General features: G+C 41.1%; 2 protein-coding genes across 2 annotated transcripts in view; one reads left to right on the forward strand and one right to left on the reverse strand.

Annotated features, from left to right (window-relative positions):
- The window catches only part of LOC128657274 (gastrula zinc finger protein XlCGF26.1-like), a 422,529-nt gene that overhangs the window by 44,700 nt on the left and 358,920 nt on the right, over nucleotides 1-18,909 (reverse strand). The window contains exon 1 of the mRNA XM_053711554.1: nucleotides 2,753-3,454. The gene's annotated coding sequence lies outside the window, so the exon portion shown is untranslated. Of the gene's footprint in view, nucleotides 1-2,752 lie in introns of the transcript that reaches the window.
- Nucleotides 2,873-18,909, forward strand: part of LOC128657275 (oocyte zinc finger protein XlCOF7.1-like) — a 79,074-nt gene continuing 63,037 nt past the window's right edge. Inside the window, exons 1-2 of the mRNA XM_053711556.1 lie at nucleotides 2,873-2,994; nucleotides 17,270-17,392. Of these exons, the coding sequence (XP_053567531.1) occupies nucleotides 17,315-17,392 (78 nt within the window). The 5' untranslated portion in view covers nucleotides 2,873-2,994; nucleotides 17,270-17,314. The remainder of the gene's footprint in view (nucleotides 2,995-17,269; nucleotides 17,393-18,909) is intronic.

An 18,909-nucleotide genomic window follows, 5' to 3' on the forward strand; every position in this document is an offset into this window, starting at 1 on the left:
GTACCATCAGTACAAACACACAGTACCTTATACACAGACATATAACACTAGAGGTACCATCTGTCTCACACATTACCTCTCCCCAGCACCTTAAACACAGACATATAACACTGTAGAGAGGTGCCATCTATCTCACACTCATAGCACCTCTCCCCAGCACCTTATACACAGACATATAACACTGTAGAGAGGTACCATATATCTTACACTCACATCACCTGTCCCCAGCACCTTATACACAGACATATAACACTGTAGAGAGGTGCCATCAGTACAAACACACAGCACCTTATACACATATAACACTGTAGAGAGGTACCATCAGTACAAACACACAGTACCTTATACATAGACATATAACACTGTAGAGAGGTACCATCTATATCACACTCACATCACCTCTCCCCAGCACCTTATACACAGACATATAACATATAACACTGTAGAGAGGTACCATCAGTACAAACACACAGTACCTTATACACAGACATATAACACTGTAGAGAGGTACATCAGTACAAACACACAGCACCTTATACACAGACATATAACACTAGAGGTACCATCTGTCTCACACATCACCTCTCCCCAGCACCTTATACACATACATATAACACTGTAGAGAGGTACCATCTATCTCACACTCACATCACCTCTCCCCAGCACCTTATACACAGTCATATAACACTGTAGAGAGGTACCATCTATATCATACTCACATCACCTCTCCCCAGCACCTTATACACAGACAAATAACACTATACAGAGGTACAATCTTATATCTCTCACACACACAGCACCTTATAAACAGGCATATAACACTGTAGAGATGTACATAAGTACAAACACACAGCACCTTATACACAGACATATAACACTGTAGAGAGGTACCATCTATTTCACACTCACATGAACTCTCCCCAGCACCTTATACACAGACATATAACACTGTAGAGAGGTACCATCTATCTCACACTCACATCACCTCTCCCCAGCACCTTATATACAGACATATAACACTGTAGAGAGGTACCATCTATCTCACACTCACATCACCTCTCCCCAGCACCTTATACACAGTCATATAACACTGTAGAGAGGTACCATCTATCTCACACTCACATCACCTCTCCCCAGCACCTTATACACAGTCATATAACACTGTAGAGAGGTACCATCTATATCATACTCACATCACCTCTCCCCAGCACCTTATACACAGACAAATAACACTATACAGAGGTACAATCTTATATCTCTCACACACACAGCACCTTATAAACTGGCATATAACACTGTATATAGGTACCATCAGTACAAACACACAGCACCTTATACACAGACATATAACACTGTAGAGAGGTACATCAGTACAAACACGCAGCACCTTATACACAGACATATAACACTGTAGAGAGGTACCATCTATTTCACACTTACATTAACTCTCCCCAGCACCTTATACACAGACATATAACACTGTAGAGAGGTACCATCTATCTCACACTCACATCACCTCTCCCCAGCACCTTATACACAGTCATATAACACTGTAGAGAGGTACCATCAGTACAAACACACCGCACCTTATACACAGACATATAACACTGTGGAGAGGTACCATATATCTCAGACTCACATCACCTCTCCCCAGCACCTTATACACAGTCATATAACACTGTAGAGAGGTACCATCTATATCATACTCACATCACCTCTCCCCAGCACCTTATACACAGACAAATAACACTATACAGAGGTACAATCTTATATCTCACACACAGCACATTATAAACAGGCATATAATACTGTAGAGAGGTACCATCTATCTCACACTCACATCACCTCTCCCCAGCACCTTATACACAGTCATATAACACTGTAGAGAGGTACCATCTATCTCACACTCACATCACCTCTCCCCAGCACCTTATACACATATAACACTGTAGAGAGGTGCCATCTATCTCACACTCACATCACCTATCCCCAGCACCTTATACACAGTCATATAACACTGTAGAGAGGTACCATCAGTACAAACACACAGCACCTTATACACATACATATAACACTGTAGAGAGGTACCATCTATCTCACACTCACATCACCTCTCCCCAGCACCTTATACACAGTCATATAACACTGTAGAGAGGTACCATCTATATCATACTCACATCACCTCTCCCAAGCACCTTATACACAGACAAATAACACTATACAGAGGTACAATCTTATATCTTTCACACACACAGCACCTTATAAACAGGCATATAACACTGTATAGAGGTACCATCAGTACAAACACACAGTACCTTATACACAGACATATAACACTGTATAGAGGTACCATCTATCTCACACTCACATCACCTCTCCCCAGCACCTTATAAACAGGCATATAACACTGTAGAGAGGTACCATCTATCACACTCACATTACCTCTCCCCAGCATCTTATACACAGTCATATCACACTGTAGAGAGGTACCATCTATCTCTCACTCACATTACCTCTCCCCAGCATCTTATACACAGTCATATCACACTGTAGAGAGGTACCATCTATCACACTCACATTACCTCTCCCCAGCGCCTTATACACAGTCATATCACACTGTAGAGAGGTGCCATCAGTACAAACACACAGCACCTTATACACAGACATAAACCACTACAGAGCTGAACACAGTGAATTACACACATGACACAGTTACACTCTGTAAATTACACATATCATATTATGTACTTACCGCACTATAAACACAACAGGCATCCAGGCAAGCAGTAACAAAGCCGAAGTAATATCTCCACTCACTCCCTCCCCTTGCCTGTACCATGTGAAATATTTAGGTCCTTTAGCGTTTTGGAATCTAGCCGTTACAGGTGTTGTGTCGAAACTGGTGAGCTATCAAAATCGGGAATCCGAAACAACACCCTACAACTGTGTATAGTGATACCTTATGTGAGATAGACACAGGAAGCGGCGTAACAGGTAACGGCAGCAGCTTATTGTCTGAGGGTGAGGAGAGGACTGCGTGTAACAGCTTACGGAATCCGCTTGTTGTGTGAGGAGGGGGCTGTGTGTGAGGGAGAGGGGGCTTAGAGGGTTAGGGTGGTGCTTTGTAAAAGAGACGAGGAGAGTTTGATGATGGTGAGGGGGGTGTGTGTGAGGGAGAGAGGGCTGTGTGGGTGAGGAGGGGGGCTTTGTAAAATAGAGGAGGGTTAGATAGTGAGGAGGGGGCTGTGTGTGAGGTAGAGGGGGCTGTGAGGGTGAGGAGCGTGCTTTTTTGTGAGGAAAAGGGGTTATAGGATGAGGAGGTGGCTGTTTGTGAGTTAGAGGGGGTTGTTAGAGGGTGAGGACTAGGAGGGCGCAGAGGGGCTTTGTGTGAGGTGAGTTAGAGGGTGAGGTGGAGACTGTGTGTAAAAGGAATAGGGCGATTAGAGGTTGAGGAGAGGGGGGGGGTTAGAGGGTGAGGGCTAGAAGGGGGATGAAGATTCAGTTGTGTGAGGAAGCCTGTGTGTGAGGGAGGTGGTTTATGGAAGTGGAGGGGGCTGTGTGTAAGAGGGGGGGGGGGGTGAGGAGGGTTAGTGGGTTAGAGGGTAAGGAGGGGGCTGTGTAAGGGAGGGGGGTTAATGGATGAGTAGGGGGCTGTGTGTGAGGCTAAGGGGGTGAGGAGGGGGCTGTGTGTGAACTTAAGTGGGTTAGAGGGTGAGAAGGGGGTTGTATGTGAGGTAGGGGGGGTTAATGGTTGAGGAGGTGGCTGTGTGTGAGGGAGAGGGGGTTTAGAGGGTGAAAAGGGGGCTTTGTGAAGGAGAGGAGGGTTAGATGGCGAGGACAAGCTTTCTGTGAAGGGTGAGGAGGGGGTTGTCTGTGAGGGAAAGAGGGTTAGAGGGTGAGGTAGGTACTCTGTGTGTAAGGGACAGGGTCATAAGAAGGTGATGAGGGGATTAGAGGGTGAGGACTAGGAAGGTGCTGTGTGTGTGGTAGAGGGGGTAAAGATGCAGTTGTGTGTGAGGGTTTAATGGTGAGGGGGAGCTGTGTGTGAGGGATGGGGTTTAATGGATAAAGAGGGGCCATGTGAAGAAGAGGGGGGTGTTAGAAGTTAAGAAGATATCTGTGTGTGAGGGAGAGGGGATTAGATGCTGAGAAGGGAGCTATGCGTGAGAGTGGTTTAGAGAGTGAGGAAGGGGTTGTGTGTAAAAAAGTGGGAGGGTTAGAAGATGAGGAGGGACTGTGTGTGAGGGAGAGGGTGGCTGAGCGTGCGAGGTTAGAGGTTGAGGAGGTAGCTGTGTGAGGGAGAGGGGGGGGTTAGAGGGTGAAAAGGGGGCTTTGTGAAGGGTTCTGGTGTAAGAGGATGAGGTACAGTCTGTGTGTTACAATTAATGATTTGCATGTGTGTTAGTTTAGTGACATTATTGTGAAATGTTTTAAAAACAAATATAGTAATGATTATGCTGATAATATTTTTTTTTATTATTATTAAGGTGTATGAAAGACACTGAGATTAATAGAGCAGAAAAATGTTATATTAATCAGTTTAACTAAATATTACAAGTAAACCTTTTGTCACAGAGCAATGTCTGTATAATGATAAGAAGTTGGGAAACAAAAGCACAATCACATCTGTACAGAGGGTACTAGGTATAAGGAGCAGCCTTACAGCAGATGTAGTAATACATATTTTGGATTTTGTCATTTACTAATCTATGTGACACTTTATTGCCCAGATTTAAGCATCATTATATATTTTATCCTAGGGTTCACTTATTCAGGGGCACAGTCTGGGTGGTAAAAAAATTTGTTTAGAGTAAATATTATACACATTACATTTCAAAATACACTCATAACCATATAAATATTGGATTGCTTAGGGTAATATTATGCGTAAATACACTGCACTCCCTAGCACCAAATAGTGATAATATCAAACATACTGATGTTAATAATAAATAGTGACATAAAGTGATGTATAAACATCAGTGAAAAGTTCATACGCTTTGTGATACTTGATATCACTTGTCCAAAGTCTGTATAGGGTTTCTCCCAACACCTCTTGAATGGTATCGCATCAATCTTCAGCAAATCCAGAGGGTCGTGGTAAGCCTCTTCTTCCAAATTTGTTGGTATACAAATTAGAGTACTATACCATATAAAAAAGAAGGCGCCACCATAGTGCACAATCAATATGATAAATCAAGACCAGCGCACAAATAAATGTACTCACAGGATTCAAGGCACTTGAGAAGTGCAACAAAGGCTTCCTAGGCTCTTAAAGTCGCCCAGACAACTTCTCCTGTGTTCTCCAAGCCTCTCGATGTTCAAATCGGCCTCCACCGTACAGTTTTCACAGAAGTTGTGTAAGACTGCAGTGATCAAGTATACCTCTATACACTTGCGTGTAATAATAAAGGGTTATACTGATATAAAAATACAAATAAAGCTTGTGGATAAGTCTAATAGAATAAAAAATACTTTTATTTTAATAAAAACACAACGTTTCACGATCTATATTGACCGTTTCATCAGGTGTAATTACAAAATTAAAATACCCACGGCTTAAATACACTTTTTTTGGGCGTCCTAGGGGTTTTACTGCGCTTGCGTGTTAGTAACCTTGTTGCTGTAGCCTGCAAGAGTATCGGATTGGTCTAAAATATCCAATCGGTGTTAGCTGTTCAGCCCAACCTCCCGGTCTGTTGTTCCGCTCAAAATCAATGAGCATCTGACACACCTCTAGGCTCCATACGCAACAGTGTTAGAACATTAACCCATTAACTGTCATCCTTGTAACGCTCGATACATACATAAATCTATCAGCCGGTTTTACAAGCAAGGCGCAGTATCACACGCCCCCTGCAATCTGGACTCTCCCAAAATACAACTATATACTGTACAACAAATAAACAGATATAGATACAAAAACAAAATTAAAACTATAAAAAAGATAAAATCATATACATTTTAAATTTAAAAATAGAACAAGTCAATGCTAAATGGGGTAGAAATAGACTCCTCAATCTAAGACAAAGGGAGACATTCTGGATCTGGAAGATAAGGACTCTAAACCCGTATGGGTTAAACGGAAATATAGACATGGCAGCATTTAACAACTAGGACAGTAGAACTCCGGTATATAGAAAGATCATACCAGCCTCCATGTACTCATTCTAATATGGAAAAATATAGATATGGCCATATTTAACAGTTAGGGCACTATAAAACAGTTCCCTTGCCCCTTACATCATGAAAGTTACATTCTAGTATTTGAAAGATATTGTCATGAATGGAGCCGCTCACTGCCGTGTCGCCGCGGCTCACGGATCTCCTCTGTGTCGTTGCGTTGCCTAGCAACGTGACGCGGTATCCGGCTCTCCTCCTGACGTCAGAGTCCCCCTGCCTTCAAATCTCGCCGGGAGATTTGAATCAGCGCCCGTTTGTTTTCTCTTCCTACATTCTGACCGGACCTGTGTTAGTCTGTCCTGATGTCTCCTTCCTTGCCTGGATCTCCTTGCCAGAATGTCTCTCGGTATGTTTGCTAAACCTGCTTATGGGGATAGTTGCTTTAACAAGACTGCTGCAAAGAATACTTCATTGTTTGCTAAACCTGCTTTAAGTGACATTTGCTTTATTCAAACCTGCTAAAAGGAATCTGTTTATTTGCTAACCTGCTTAAAGGGACATTTGCTTTTTCCTGTCCTGCTAAAAAGAATCCTGTTTGTTTGTAAACCTGCTTAAAGGGACATTTGCTTTTTCTCATACCTACTAAAAGGATCTCTGTTTGTTTTCTAACCTGCTTAAAGGGACATTTGCTTTATCCAGACCTGCTAAAAGGAATCGCTGTTTATTTGCTAACCTGCTTAAAGGGACATTTACTTTATCCAGACCTGCTAAAAGGAATCTCTGTTTATTTGCTAACCTTCTTAAAGGGACATTTGCTTTATCCTGATCTGCTTAAAGGATTATCTGTTTGTTTGCTATCCTGCTCAAAAGGACTTTTATTATTCACTTGCTAAAAGGAAATTGGTTTTATTTATCTTCTTAAAAGTACATTTGCTTTTCTTAATCCTGAGTGGGTCACGTCCTGGATATTTCTCAGTGTGCTAGCGTGTGTTTTTACTTTTCACGCTAGCAGTTGGGTTGAATCCTGGGCTGGTCCTTTACGGCTGACATTACAAACGGGCCATAAAATGGACCCCACTGAATTATCCATGGCCGTGACCCACCAGGGACAGTTATTGGGATCTCATGCTACTCACTTGCAATCCTTGGACGCAAAGTTGGATCAGATAACTGCTTTACTTCAGAACATGGCTGCTCCTATACCTCCTAATCCTATTCCTTTGGATCCCTCTCCTCCTACGAATCCTACAAATCAGTCACAAGGTCAGCTCAGTCCCAGGATACCTCTTCCGGACAAATATGATGGGAATCCTGAGGATTGTAGGGGTTTTCTGAATCAGTGTCGCCTTCATTTTCGGAATAGTCCTGTTCTCTTTGCAACACCCTCCTCTAGGATCACTTTCCTTATTTCCTTAATGAAAGGTAGAGCCTTAGCCTGGGTATCACCTTTGCTTGAAAAGAATGATCCTATACTCCAGGATGTGGATACATTCCTCTCTGTCTTTTCAAATGTCTTCGATAAACCTGGGAGGTCTGCCGCTGCTGAAGCTTCTCTTCTAGACTTACGACAAGGTGGTCAGCCAGTATCTCAATATGCCATTGAATTTCGCACTCTAGCTTCTGAGACTACTTGGAATCAAGGAGCTCTTAGAGCAGCTTTTCGCAAAGGGCTCTCTGAACGTCTCAAAGATGAGTTGGTCTATCGTGAACTTCCAGAATCTCTAGAAGCTCTGATAAATCTTTGTATTTGCCTCGATTCCAGATACCGCGAACACCAACAAGAAAGAGAGAGAAGTCAGAAAGCTTCTAATCAACCTTTTCGTCTGGTACCTCGCCTCTCTAACCCTTTAACTCCCGCCTCTTCACCTTCCGATCAGGCTGAACCAATGGAAATAGGCACCATTAAATTAACTGAAACTGAACGTCTGAGGAGACGCTCTCTTGGATTGTGTTTATACTGTGGCCTTAAAGGACATTTATTAAAAGATTGTCCTACCAGACCGTTAAAAGCCAGGGCTTAACTTCTGTCCAGGGAGCTAAGTTAAGCCAAATAGGATCTCACTCCCTCAATAATAAACTTTTTGCTCCGGTTACTCTTCAAGTTGGAGGAGACAAGATTCATACTCAAGCCCTTGTGGACTCTGGTGCTGGAGGAGTCTTCATCGATTCCACATTTGTAACTACTCACTCAATTCCATTATGCAAAAAGGAGTATTCGATTCCTGTCTCCACTGTTAGTGGAGATCCTTTGGGTCCCGGACTTATCCAGTTTGCTACCAGACCCATTCTCTTTTCTGTAGGAATTCTTCATTCAGAGACAATATGTTTTGACGTAATCTCGACTCCTCAATTTCCCATAATTTTGGGTCTTCCCTGGCTCCAGTTACATAACCCTGTATTCTCTTGGACTCAAGGCGAACTAATTTCCTGGGGTTATACATGTCAAAATAGGTGTCTTCAAATACCCACTAAAGTGCCTCTCACTATTGCGCTCACAATTAATACCTCTGGGTCGTTACCCGCACCTTATCAAGATTATGTTGATGTTTTTTCCAAGAAAGAAGCTGAACGGCTTCCCCCACATCGTCCTTTTGATTGCTCCATTGATCTACTTCCTGGGGCAACCTACCCTCGTGGCAAGACGTATCCACTCTCAAGGCCTGAGAATGCTGCCTTAGAGGAATATATCCAAGATAGTTTGGCTAGAGGTTTTATTCAACCTTCCTCTTCTCCTCTAGGGGCAGGATTCTTTTCTGTGGGAAAAAAGGATGGAGGTCTACAACCTTGTATTGATTACCGGGGTTTGAATCAAATCACAGTCAAGAATAGTTACCCTCTGCCTCTTATTCCTGAACTGTTTACTTATCTTCAAGGAGCTACAATTTTTCCAAACTGGACCTTCGTGGTGCTTATAACCTTATTCGCATGCGCAAAGGTGACGAATAGAAGACAGCCTTCAACACTCGATTTGGGCATTATGAATATCTGGTCATGCCCTTTGGGCTGTGTAATGCCCCTGCTGTTTTTCAACACTTTGTAAATGAGATTTTTCGGGATTTTTTGAACTCCTTCGTCATTATCTACCTTGACGATATTTTAATTTTTTCCCACGATTATCAAGATCATGTACACCACGTCAGGAAGGTTTTGCAACGATTACGAGACAATCATCTATTCGCCAAGTTGGAGAAATGTTCATTTCATCAAAAATCCATATCCTTCTTGGGTTATGTAATATCTGAATCTGGATTTGTAATGGATCCGAACAAACTTTCTTCCATTTTGGACTGGCCTAGACCTGATTCTCTTAAGGCCCTACAACGGTTTCTTGGCTTCGCAAATTATTACAGGAAATTTATCAAAGGATTTGCTACTATTTCTACTCCCCTTACGTCACTCACTAGAAAGGGACAAGATTGTAAAGAATGGTCCCCAGAGGCTATTAATGCCTTTGAATCTCTCAAAAAGGCCTTTTCTTCTGCACCCATACTCCGTCATCCAAATCCGGATTTTCAATTTATCCTAGAAGTGGATGCTTCTTCTGTTGCTGCTGAGGCTGTTCTTTCTCAACGAATACCTGACACGGGTAAGATTCATCCTGTAGGTTTCTTTTCCAAGAAATTTACTTCTTCTGAATTAAATTATGACGTTGGCAATAAAGAGTTATTAGCCATCAAGATAGCTTTGGACGAATGGAGGCATTGGTTGGAGGCTACTACCTTTCCATTTTCCATACTCACGGATCATAAAAATCTTCTTTATCTTCAAACTGCCAAACGATTGAATTCCAGACAAGCTTGTTGGTCTTTATTCTTTTCACGTTTTAACTACAATCTTTCCTATATACCTGGTTCTAAGAATATAAAGGCAGATGCCTTATCCAGACAGTTTCAATCTACCTCTACTCCAGAATCTGGTACCATACTTCAACCACAGGAAGTCATAGCTCAATTATCAATCTCTTGTTTACAGGACTTACAGTCTGCTCAAAAGGACTTTCCTTCATCCCTCAAACCTCCTGACGGTTTATTATTTGTTCCTGAACGTCTCCGTCCAAAGATTCTACATTGGGCTCATGATAGTCCTCTCTCTGGACATCCTGGCGTCAGTAACACGACTCGGAATCTCAAACAGTATGTCTGGTGGCCTACTCTCACTCAAGATGTTAAAGATTGTGTCTCTGTTTGCACACAATGTGCTACAAATAAAACTCCTCGTCAACTCCCTTCTGGTTTACTTCAACCTTTACCCATTCCTCACCAGCCTTGGACCCATTTATCTATGGATTTTATTACAGACCTACCTCTTTCTGCTGGAAACAACACTATTTTAGTGGTGGTCGACAGGTTTACTAAGTCTGCTCATTTCATTCCTTTGCCTGGTCTTCCATCTGCCAAGGGACTTTCTGAGCTTTTCCTTTTGCATATAGTGAAATTACATGGTTTTCCTATTGACATCGTCTCCGATAGAGGTGTTCAATTTGTTTCTCGGTTCTGGAGATGGCTTTGCAAACATTTTGGCACTACAGTCTCTTTATCAACTTCTCATCATCCACAGTCTAACGGCCAAACCGAGAGAGTAAACCAGTGTCTGGAGACTTACCTGAGACATTATGTGGACCATCATCATTCTAATTGGACTCGTTATCTTCCTTTGGCGGAATTGGCCCATAATGCTTGTTACAATTCATCTCTTCGCTCTTCCCCCTTTTTTGCAGCTTACGGATTTCAACCCAGAACATTTCCTCTGTATACTTCTTCTTCTGAAAATCCTGCTTCCGATCAAACTGCTCGGAGATTAACTCGACATTGGCGTAAGATACGTGTTCTTCTTTCCAAAGCCTCTAATCGATACAAGTTTTTTTTGCTGATCGCAGACAGAAGAAGGCTCCTAATTTTCGTCCTGGAGACAAGGTTTGGATTTCTACTCGTCACCTTCATATCAAACAACCTTCTATCAAATTGGGGCCACGATATGTGGGTCCTTTCCGAATACTGGGTCAAGTTTGTTCTACTGCATACCGTGTTGCTCTTCCCAAGACTCTCAAAGCTCACCCTGTTTTCCATGTTTCTCTCCTGAAACCGGTGAGATCTAATAGATTTTCTAAATCTCTGCCCAAACCATCTCCTCTCTTGGTACAGGGACAGCCTGAGTTTGAGGTTGCTCACATTTTGGATTCCAAACTTCGTGGCAGGAAACTATACTATCTCATCCATTGGAAGGGTTATCCTGTCACGGAGCGAACTTGGGAACCAGCCCAGCATGTACACGCCCCTGCTTTGATAAAGGCCTTTCACAAAGCTTATCCTGCTAGGCCTGGTCCTGTCCCCCGGAGGGGTCCTTGAGGGGGGGGTGCTGTCATGAATGGAGCCGCTCACTGCCGTGTCGCCGCGGCTCACGGATCTCCTCTGTGTCGTTGCGTTGCCTAGCAACGTGACGCTGTATCCGGCTCTCCTCCTGACGTCAGAGTCCCCCTGCCTTCAAATCTCGGCGGGAGATTTGAATCAGCGCCCGTTTGTTTTCTCTTCCTACATTCTGACCGGACCTGTGTTAGTCTGTCCTGATGTCTCCTTCCTTGCCAGAATGTCTCTGTATGTTTGCTAAACCTGCTTATGGGGATAGTTGCTTTAACAAGACTGCTGCAAAGAATACTTCATTGTTTGCTAAACCTGCTTTAAGTGACATTTGCTTTATTCAAACCTGCTAAAAGGAATCTGTTTATTTGCTAACCTGCTTAAAGGGACATTTGCTTTATCCAGACCTGCTAAAGGAATCACTGTTTATTTGCTAACCTGCTTAAAGGGACATTTGCTTTATCCAGACCTGCTAAAGGAATCACTGTTTATTTGCTAACCTGCTTAAAGGGACATTTGCTTTTTCCTGTCCTGCTAAAAAGAATCCTGTTTGTTTGTAAACCTGCTTAAAGGGACATTTGCTTTTCTCATACCTACTAAAAGGATCTCTGTTTGTTTTCTAACCTGCTTAAAGGGACATTTACTTTATCCAGACCTGCTAAAAGAAATCTCTGTTTATTTGCTAACCTTCTTAAAGGGACATTTGCTTTATCCTGATCTGCTAAAAGGATTATCTGTTTGTTTGCTATCTTGCTCAAAAGGACTTTTATTATTCACTTGCTAAAAGGAAATTGGTTTTATTTATCTTCTTAAAAGTACATTTGATTTTCTTAATCCTGAGTGGGTCACGTCCTGGATATTTCTCAGTGTGCTAGCGTGTGTTTTTACTTTTCACGCTAGCAGTTGGGTTGAATCCTGGGCTGGTCCTTTACGGCTGACAGATACATTAAAGTATGGGTTGAACGATAATATAGATGGCACCATTTAATAACTAGGACATCAAAACTTGTGTTTTTAGAAACATCATAGCAGTTCCCACGCCCCACACTACATCAAGCCTATTTTTGTATTTAAAAGATACATACAGGGAACAAGTATACATAGGAACATGAATGTACTTTTATACTGATGGTGCATATACGTGCATTTCTTAAGAGACAAGATGGACACATATATACTTTTACACATATGGTCAAATATATTCTACACCATATGGGCTTTAAGGTTATAGGACATTAGTATAGATTTCACACTTTGGATCTAGGTGAGGATCATATAATAACATCTATGGTGTTTCTATTCAATAGTGTACTAGGGTAATTTTAGAGTACAGGTATATGAGTATCTGATAGGATAAATGGAGAAAATGTAGGTATAGGATATTTATGTCCTATACTACACGTATACTAATATAAGCTTATCTCATCAACAATACTTTTAACATACAGATATGTATCAAGATGAGGAAGCTATAATATTACATCATGGATTGTATACGATTGATTGAATAGATTAGTTATAGGGGACTATCTGAACAAGATAAGTTATAGGGGAAAATCGAGTATAGAACATATCCGCTTTAGGAGTACATCATAATGTGGGTACATTGGAGATGTGATCTTTATTTTTAAATTTAAAATGTATATGATTTTATCTTTTTTATAGTTTTAATTTTGTTTTTGTATCTATATCTGTTTATTTGTTGTACAGTATATAGTTGTAATTTGGGAGAGTCCAGATTGCAGGGGGCGTGTGATACTGCGCTTTGCTTATAAAACTGGCTGATTTATGTATGTATCGAGCGTTACAAGGATGACGGTTAATGTTCTAACACTGTTGCGTATGGAGCCTAGAGGTGTGTCACACAACTTCTGTGAACACTGTACGGTGGAGGCCGATTTGAACATCGAGAGGCTTAGAGAACACGGGAGAAGTTGTCTGGGCGACTTTAAGAGCCCAGGAAGCCTTTGTTGCACTTCTCAAGTGCCTTGAATCCTGTGAGTACATTTATTTGTGCGCTGGTCTTGATTTATCATATTGATTGTGCACTATGGTGGCGCCTTCTTTTTTTTTTTTTTTCTTCTTCTTTTTTATATGATACAGTCTGGGTGGTGCATGGGCAGGACAGACTGATTCGGGGGCATAGTCTGGTGGGCCAGAAATAGATGAGGAACTGAGAAACACCAGGACAGAGCTACCAGTTTGGGATAATCCTATAAATTACAGTATAATTGTTCCAAAATATTTAAAAAGATAGTTAATCACTTTATTACCAATTCCCTAGTTTTGCATAACCAACACTGTTATATTAATATACCTTTGTCATTACCTTGTATCTAAGTCTTTGCAGACTGTTCCCTTATCTCAGGGTTATATACAGACTTGTATTTTAGACAATTAGTACTGGCTCATGAATAACTCCACGGGAGTGAGCACAATGTTATCTATATGGTACTCATGAACTTACCCTGTCTGGTGTGAAAAACTATAAAAAAAATGCACTGAGATAAGAGGCAGTCTGTAGTGGCTTAGAAACAGGCATACATTTATATTTTTAAAGGTTTTATAGTATATTAATATAACAATGCTGATTGTGCAAAGCTGGGGAATGGGTAGTAAAGGGGTTATCTATCTTTTTTAAATAAAATAATTGGTGTAGACTGGCCATTTAACAAATCATGTGATCCAGGCAGCTGCTAAGTATTTTTCATCTGCTTTATGACGTGTCGGCTTCTGCTGCATATTCCTGTATACAGTCAACCTCTTGCTTTTCATAACTTCTGAGAAAATGGGGGGAAAGTAGAGCGCAAAAAGTCAGGGATACCAAACTCCTAACAGAAGAATAGATCCTTCGTTCTATTCAGAAAAGGATGAGCAAAAGGGAGAGGGTTAGGGCGCTAAGAAAGCTAAAGGTATAGTAAATTGATGTGGTAGTGTTTGTATATAATGATGTGTAAAAAATGATATTTATATAAGCATACACTGATAATTAGATGCAATTTATTAAAATACAGTATAATTCAAGAAACATCAGTATATAAGAAAATAAAGTGAGTAAGTCCAAAATTAAAAATAATTTAAACGTAGGGACGTCTCCCTGATAAAAGAACACAATCTTAAAAATTCAGGAGTATTCAAAACATAAGAGCTAAAAACGCTTCTAAAATAATATGAGCATATAGTGTTATACTAAGATGCAATAACAAACAGGAAATATATTTCAAATATGTATACAAAAGCATTAGCTAGTCAGGCTAAAACAGACAGTTGGCGATGTCGTAGATGAAATGATGGTGGCAGGGGATCTCCACAATACCGTCTTGTGTCAGTTAAAAGTTCGTAAGTTCGTAATGAATAGCAAAGCAATTTTGTTACAAAGTAGGTAATGTATCACTCTGGAGCAAACATGTGGCTAATGAGACAGTTCTGTGATACAGTTACTTATGATCCTGAATAGGATAATGCAGAGTGTAAGAAAAAAGTAATCGTTACCTTTGACTTTGGAGCCCTGACAGAGTTGTTGCTGTATGTCGGCTGTGGGTTTGTGAATTAGCCGCGAGTTCACAACTTGGGTGTGAACTTGGGTGTCTGACGTCACGGGTGACACTCGGGGGGCTCGTCTCGCCCACAACAAACCAATATTTTTACAATGAAAGAAATCCTTACATCCATTTGAGGAAGATGTTAACCTCTTAGTGCGTGTAGATCCGTGTTAGCACCTGCACTTAGTGCTATGCACGCAGGCAGTGGATAATAGGCATAATCAAAAGGGAAAAAAAAATTCTGGATAACCCAGGTTATAGAATTCCTGTAGAGTGTAGCCAAAGTGTTAGGGATGATAGTCACAACATTCAACGCGTTTTGCTCTATCAGAGAGCTTTATCAAGATCTTGATAAAGCTCTCTGATAGTCACAACATTCAACGCGTTTTGCTCTATCAGAGAGCTTTATCAAGATCTTGATAAAGCTCTCTGATAGTCACATCATTCAACGCGTTTCGCTCTATCATCCCTAACACTTTGGCTACACTCTACAGGAATTCTATAACCCAGGTTATCCAGAATATTTTTTTCCTTTGATTCTGCCTATTATCCACTGCCTGCGTGCATAGCACTAAGTGCAGGCGCTAACACGGATCTACACGCACTAAGAGGTTAACATCTTCCTCAAATGGATGTAAGGATTTCTTTCATCGTAAAAATATTGGTTTGTTGTGGGCGAGACGAGCCCCCCAATATTTTTACGATGAAAGAAATCCTTACATCCATTTGAGGAAGATGTTAACCTCTTAGTGCGTGTAGATCCGTGTTAGCGCCTGCACTTAGTGCTATGCACACAGGCAGTGGATAATAGGCAGAATCAAAGGAAAAAAATATTCTGGATAACCTGGGTTATAGAATTCCTGTAGAGTGTAGCCAAAGTGTTAGGGATGATAGAGCGAAACGCGTTGAATGATGTGACTATCAGAGAGCTTTATCAAGATCTTGATAAAGCTCTCTGATAGAGCAAAACGCGTTGAATGTTGTGACTATCAGAGAGCTTTATCAAGATCTTGATAAAGCTCTCTGATAGAGCAAAACGCGTTGAATGTTGTGACTATCATCCCTAACACTTTGGCTACACTCTACAGGAATTCTATAACCTGGGTTATCCAGAATTTTTTTTTCCCTTTTGATTATGCCTATTATCCACTGCCTGCGTGCATAGCACTAAGTGCAGGTGCTAACACAGATCTACACGCACTAAGAGGTTAACATCTTCCTCGAGTGGACGTAAGGATTTCTTTCATCGTAAAAATATTGGTTTGTTGTGGGCGAGATGAGCCCCCCGAGTGTCACCCGTGACGTCAGACACCCAAGTTCACACCCAAGTTGTGAACTCGCGGCTAATTCACAAACCCAGAGCCGACATACAGCAACAACTCTGTCAGGGCTCCAAAGTCAAAGGTAACGATTATTTTTTTCTTACACTCTGCATTATCCTATTCAGGATCATAAGTAACTGTATCACAGAACTGTCTCATTAGCCACATGTTTGCTCCAGAGTGATACTTTACCTACTTTGTAACAAAATTGCTTTGCTATTCATTACGAACTTACAAACTTTTAACTGACACAAGACGGTATTGGGGAGATCCCCTGCCGTCATCATTTGATCTAAGACATCGCCAACTGTCTGTTTTAGCCTGACTAGCTAATGCTATCGTATACATATTTGAAATATATTTCCTGCTTGTTATTGCATCTTTGTATAACACTATATGCTCATATTATTTTAGAAGCGTTTTTAGCTCTTATGTTTTGAATACTCCTGAATTTTTAAGATTGTGTTCTTTTATCAGGGAGACGTCCCTACGTTTAAATTATTTTTAATTTTGGACTTACTCACTTTATTTTCTTATATACTGATGTTTATTGAATTATACTGTATTTTTATAAATTGTATCTAATTATCAGTGTATGCTCATATAAATATAATTTTTTATACATCATATTATACAAACACTACCACATCACTTTTCATGACTTCTGTCTGATCCTATTAAAATATTATTAAATAAATGTATCTCCCATTAAATTTGACACATGCTTTATAAATATTGTCACATTTTCTCACTGTGTATATTTATTACTCTACATGCAGCTGGTCACATGTGTAGTATTAGAATATGCATAAATAAAATAAACTTGTTTAATATCACAAAAAAATCTGCTCTTTACCATAATATAAATACAGGAAGAGCTCTGATTATTTCCCATTTCTCATGTTGCCGTTTTCCATTCTTCTTGCAGGTGTCAAATTGATAGCATCTGACTCCGTCACTGATTATAAACAAGATGAACAAATACAGGAAGCAGATGGCAGAGCAGTTCCTGAGTCAGGCACTGGGCATCATCTGCCTGCTAACCGGAGAGGTGAGAGCTACTGGGTAATGCAAAACACATGGAGACCGGCAATGGGCAATCCCCTTTCTGGGTCCCGGTGCAGAGTGGACAAGCTGGCGACCTCCAGCCCACAAAATACGATTCCAATTCCAATATTCCACAGCACCAAGTAATTTTATAAATCTTCTTTTATTGTTTTACAGCATATAAAAACATAGACAGTGTGGATATGTGACGTTTCTGGACTATAGTCCCTTAATCAGCTACTGGGTAATGTCATGTGACACTGGTCCTCCTATTTACTGTACTGCTTTTGATACACCAGACATATTTCACTAACCCTAACTTAATTTTAGCCAGATCATCTCACTAACCCTAACTTTAGCTTACCCAGACCATCTCACTAACCCTAACTTTAGCTTACCCAGACCATCTCACTAACCCTAACTTCATCTCATCCAGATCATCTCACTAACCCTAACCTCAGCTTACCCAGATCAGCCCACTAACCCTAACTTCATCTCATCCAGATCATCTCACTAACATTAACTTCAACTCACCCAGACCCATCTCACTAACCATCACTTTAAATCACCCAGACTATCTCAGTAACCCAAACATCAGCTCACCCAAACAATCTCACTATCCCAGACTTCAGCTCTTCCAGGCCATCACACTAACCCCGACTTCAGCTCACCACCGGTACAACCTACATCCACAAAACTTTCCCCAGCACCCAGGATCCCCTTTACTCCCCTACACTATAAATCCTTCCCAGCATCCCCTGCACAACTATCCACTGTAAAATCAACCTGGCACCCAGGGTCACCTGGAAAACCTTCCACTACTAAACCTACCCCAGCACCAATAATCCCCTGCATAACCCTCCATCAAACTACCTCCTCAGCACCCAGTGTCTTCTACACAACTCTTCACTTTAAAGGGATAATAAACCCACATTATTTCTTTAATGCTTAAGATAAAGCATGCAATTTTAAGCAACTATCTAATGTACTCCTATTATCAATTTTTCTTCGTTCTCTTGCTATCTTTATTTAAAAGCAGGAATGTAAAGCTTAGAAACCGGACCATTTTAGGTTCAGAACCATGGATAGTACTTGCTTATTGGTGGCTGACATTTAGCCACCAATAAGCAAGCATAACCCCGGTTCTCAAACACTCAGGGTCCCTCCTGCACAACCTCCACCACAACCCAAGGGCCCCTTCACTAAAAAGTAAACAACCCTAGCACAGGTAAGCTTTCAACTGTGTCGGCATACTTCAGTGCAGATACGCAGGACTTAAAGGACCAGCCAACACAGTAGATTTGCATAATCAACAAACTGAAGATAACAAGACAATGCAATAGCACTTAGTCTGAACTTCAAATGAGTAGTAGATTTTGTTTCTGACAATTTTAAAAGTTGTCTTTTTCCACTCCCCCTGTACCATGTGACAGCCATCAGCCAATCACAAATGCATACACGTACCATGTATCAGCGATTCACAAATGCATACACACTTAGTCTTGCACATGCTCAGTAGGA

This window comes from Bombina bombina, chromosome 4 (assembly GCF_027579735.1).
Source record: "Bombina bombina isolate aBomBom1 chromosome 4, aBomBom1.pri, whole genome shotgun sequence".
Taxonomy (NCBI): domain Eukaryota; kingdom Metazoa; phylum Chordata; class Amphibia; order Anura; family Bombinatoridae; genus Bombina; species Bombina bombina.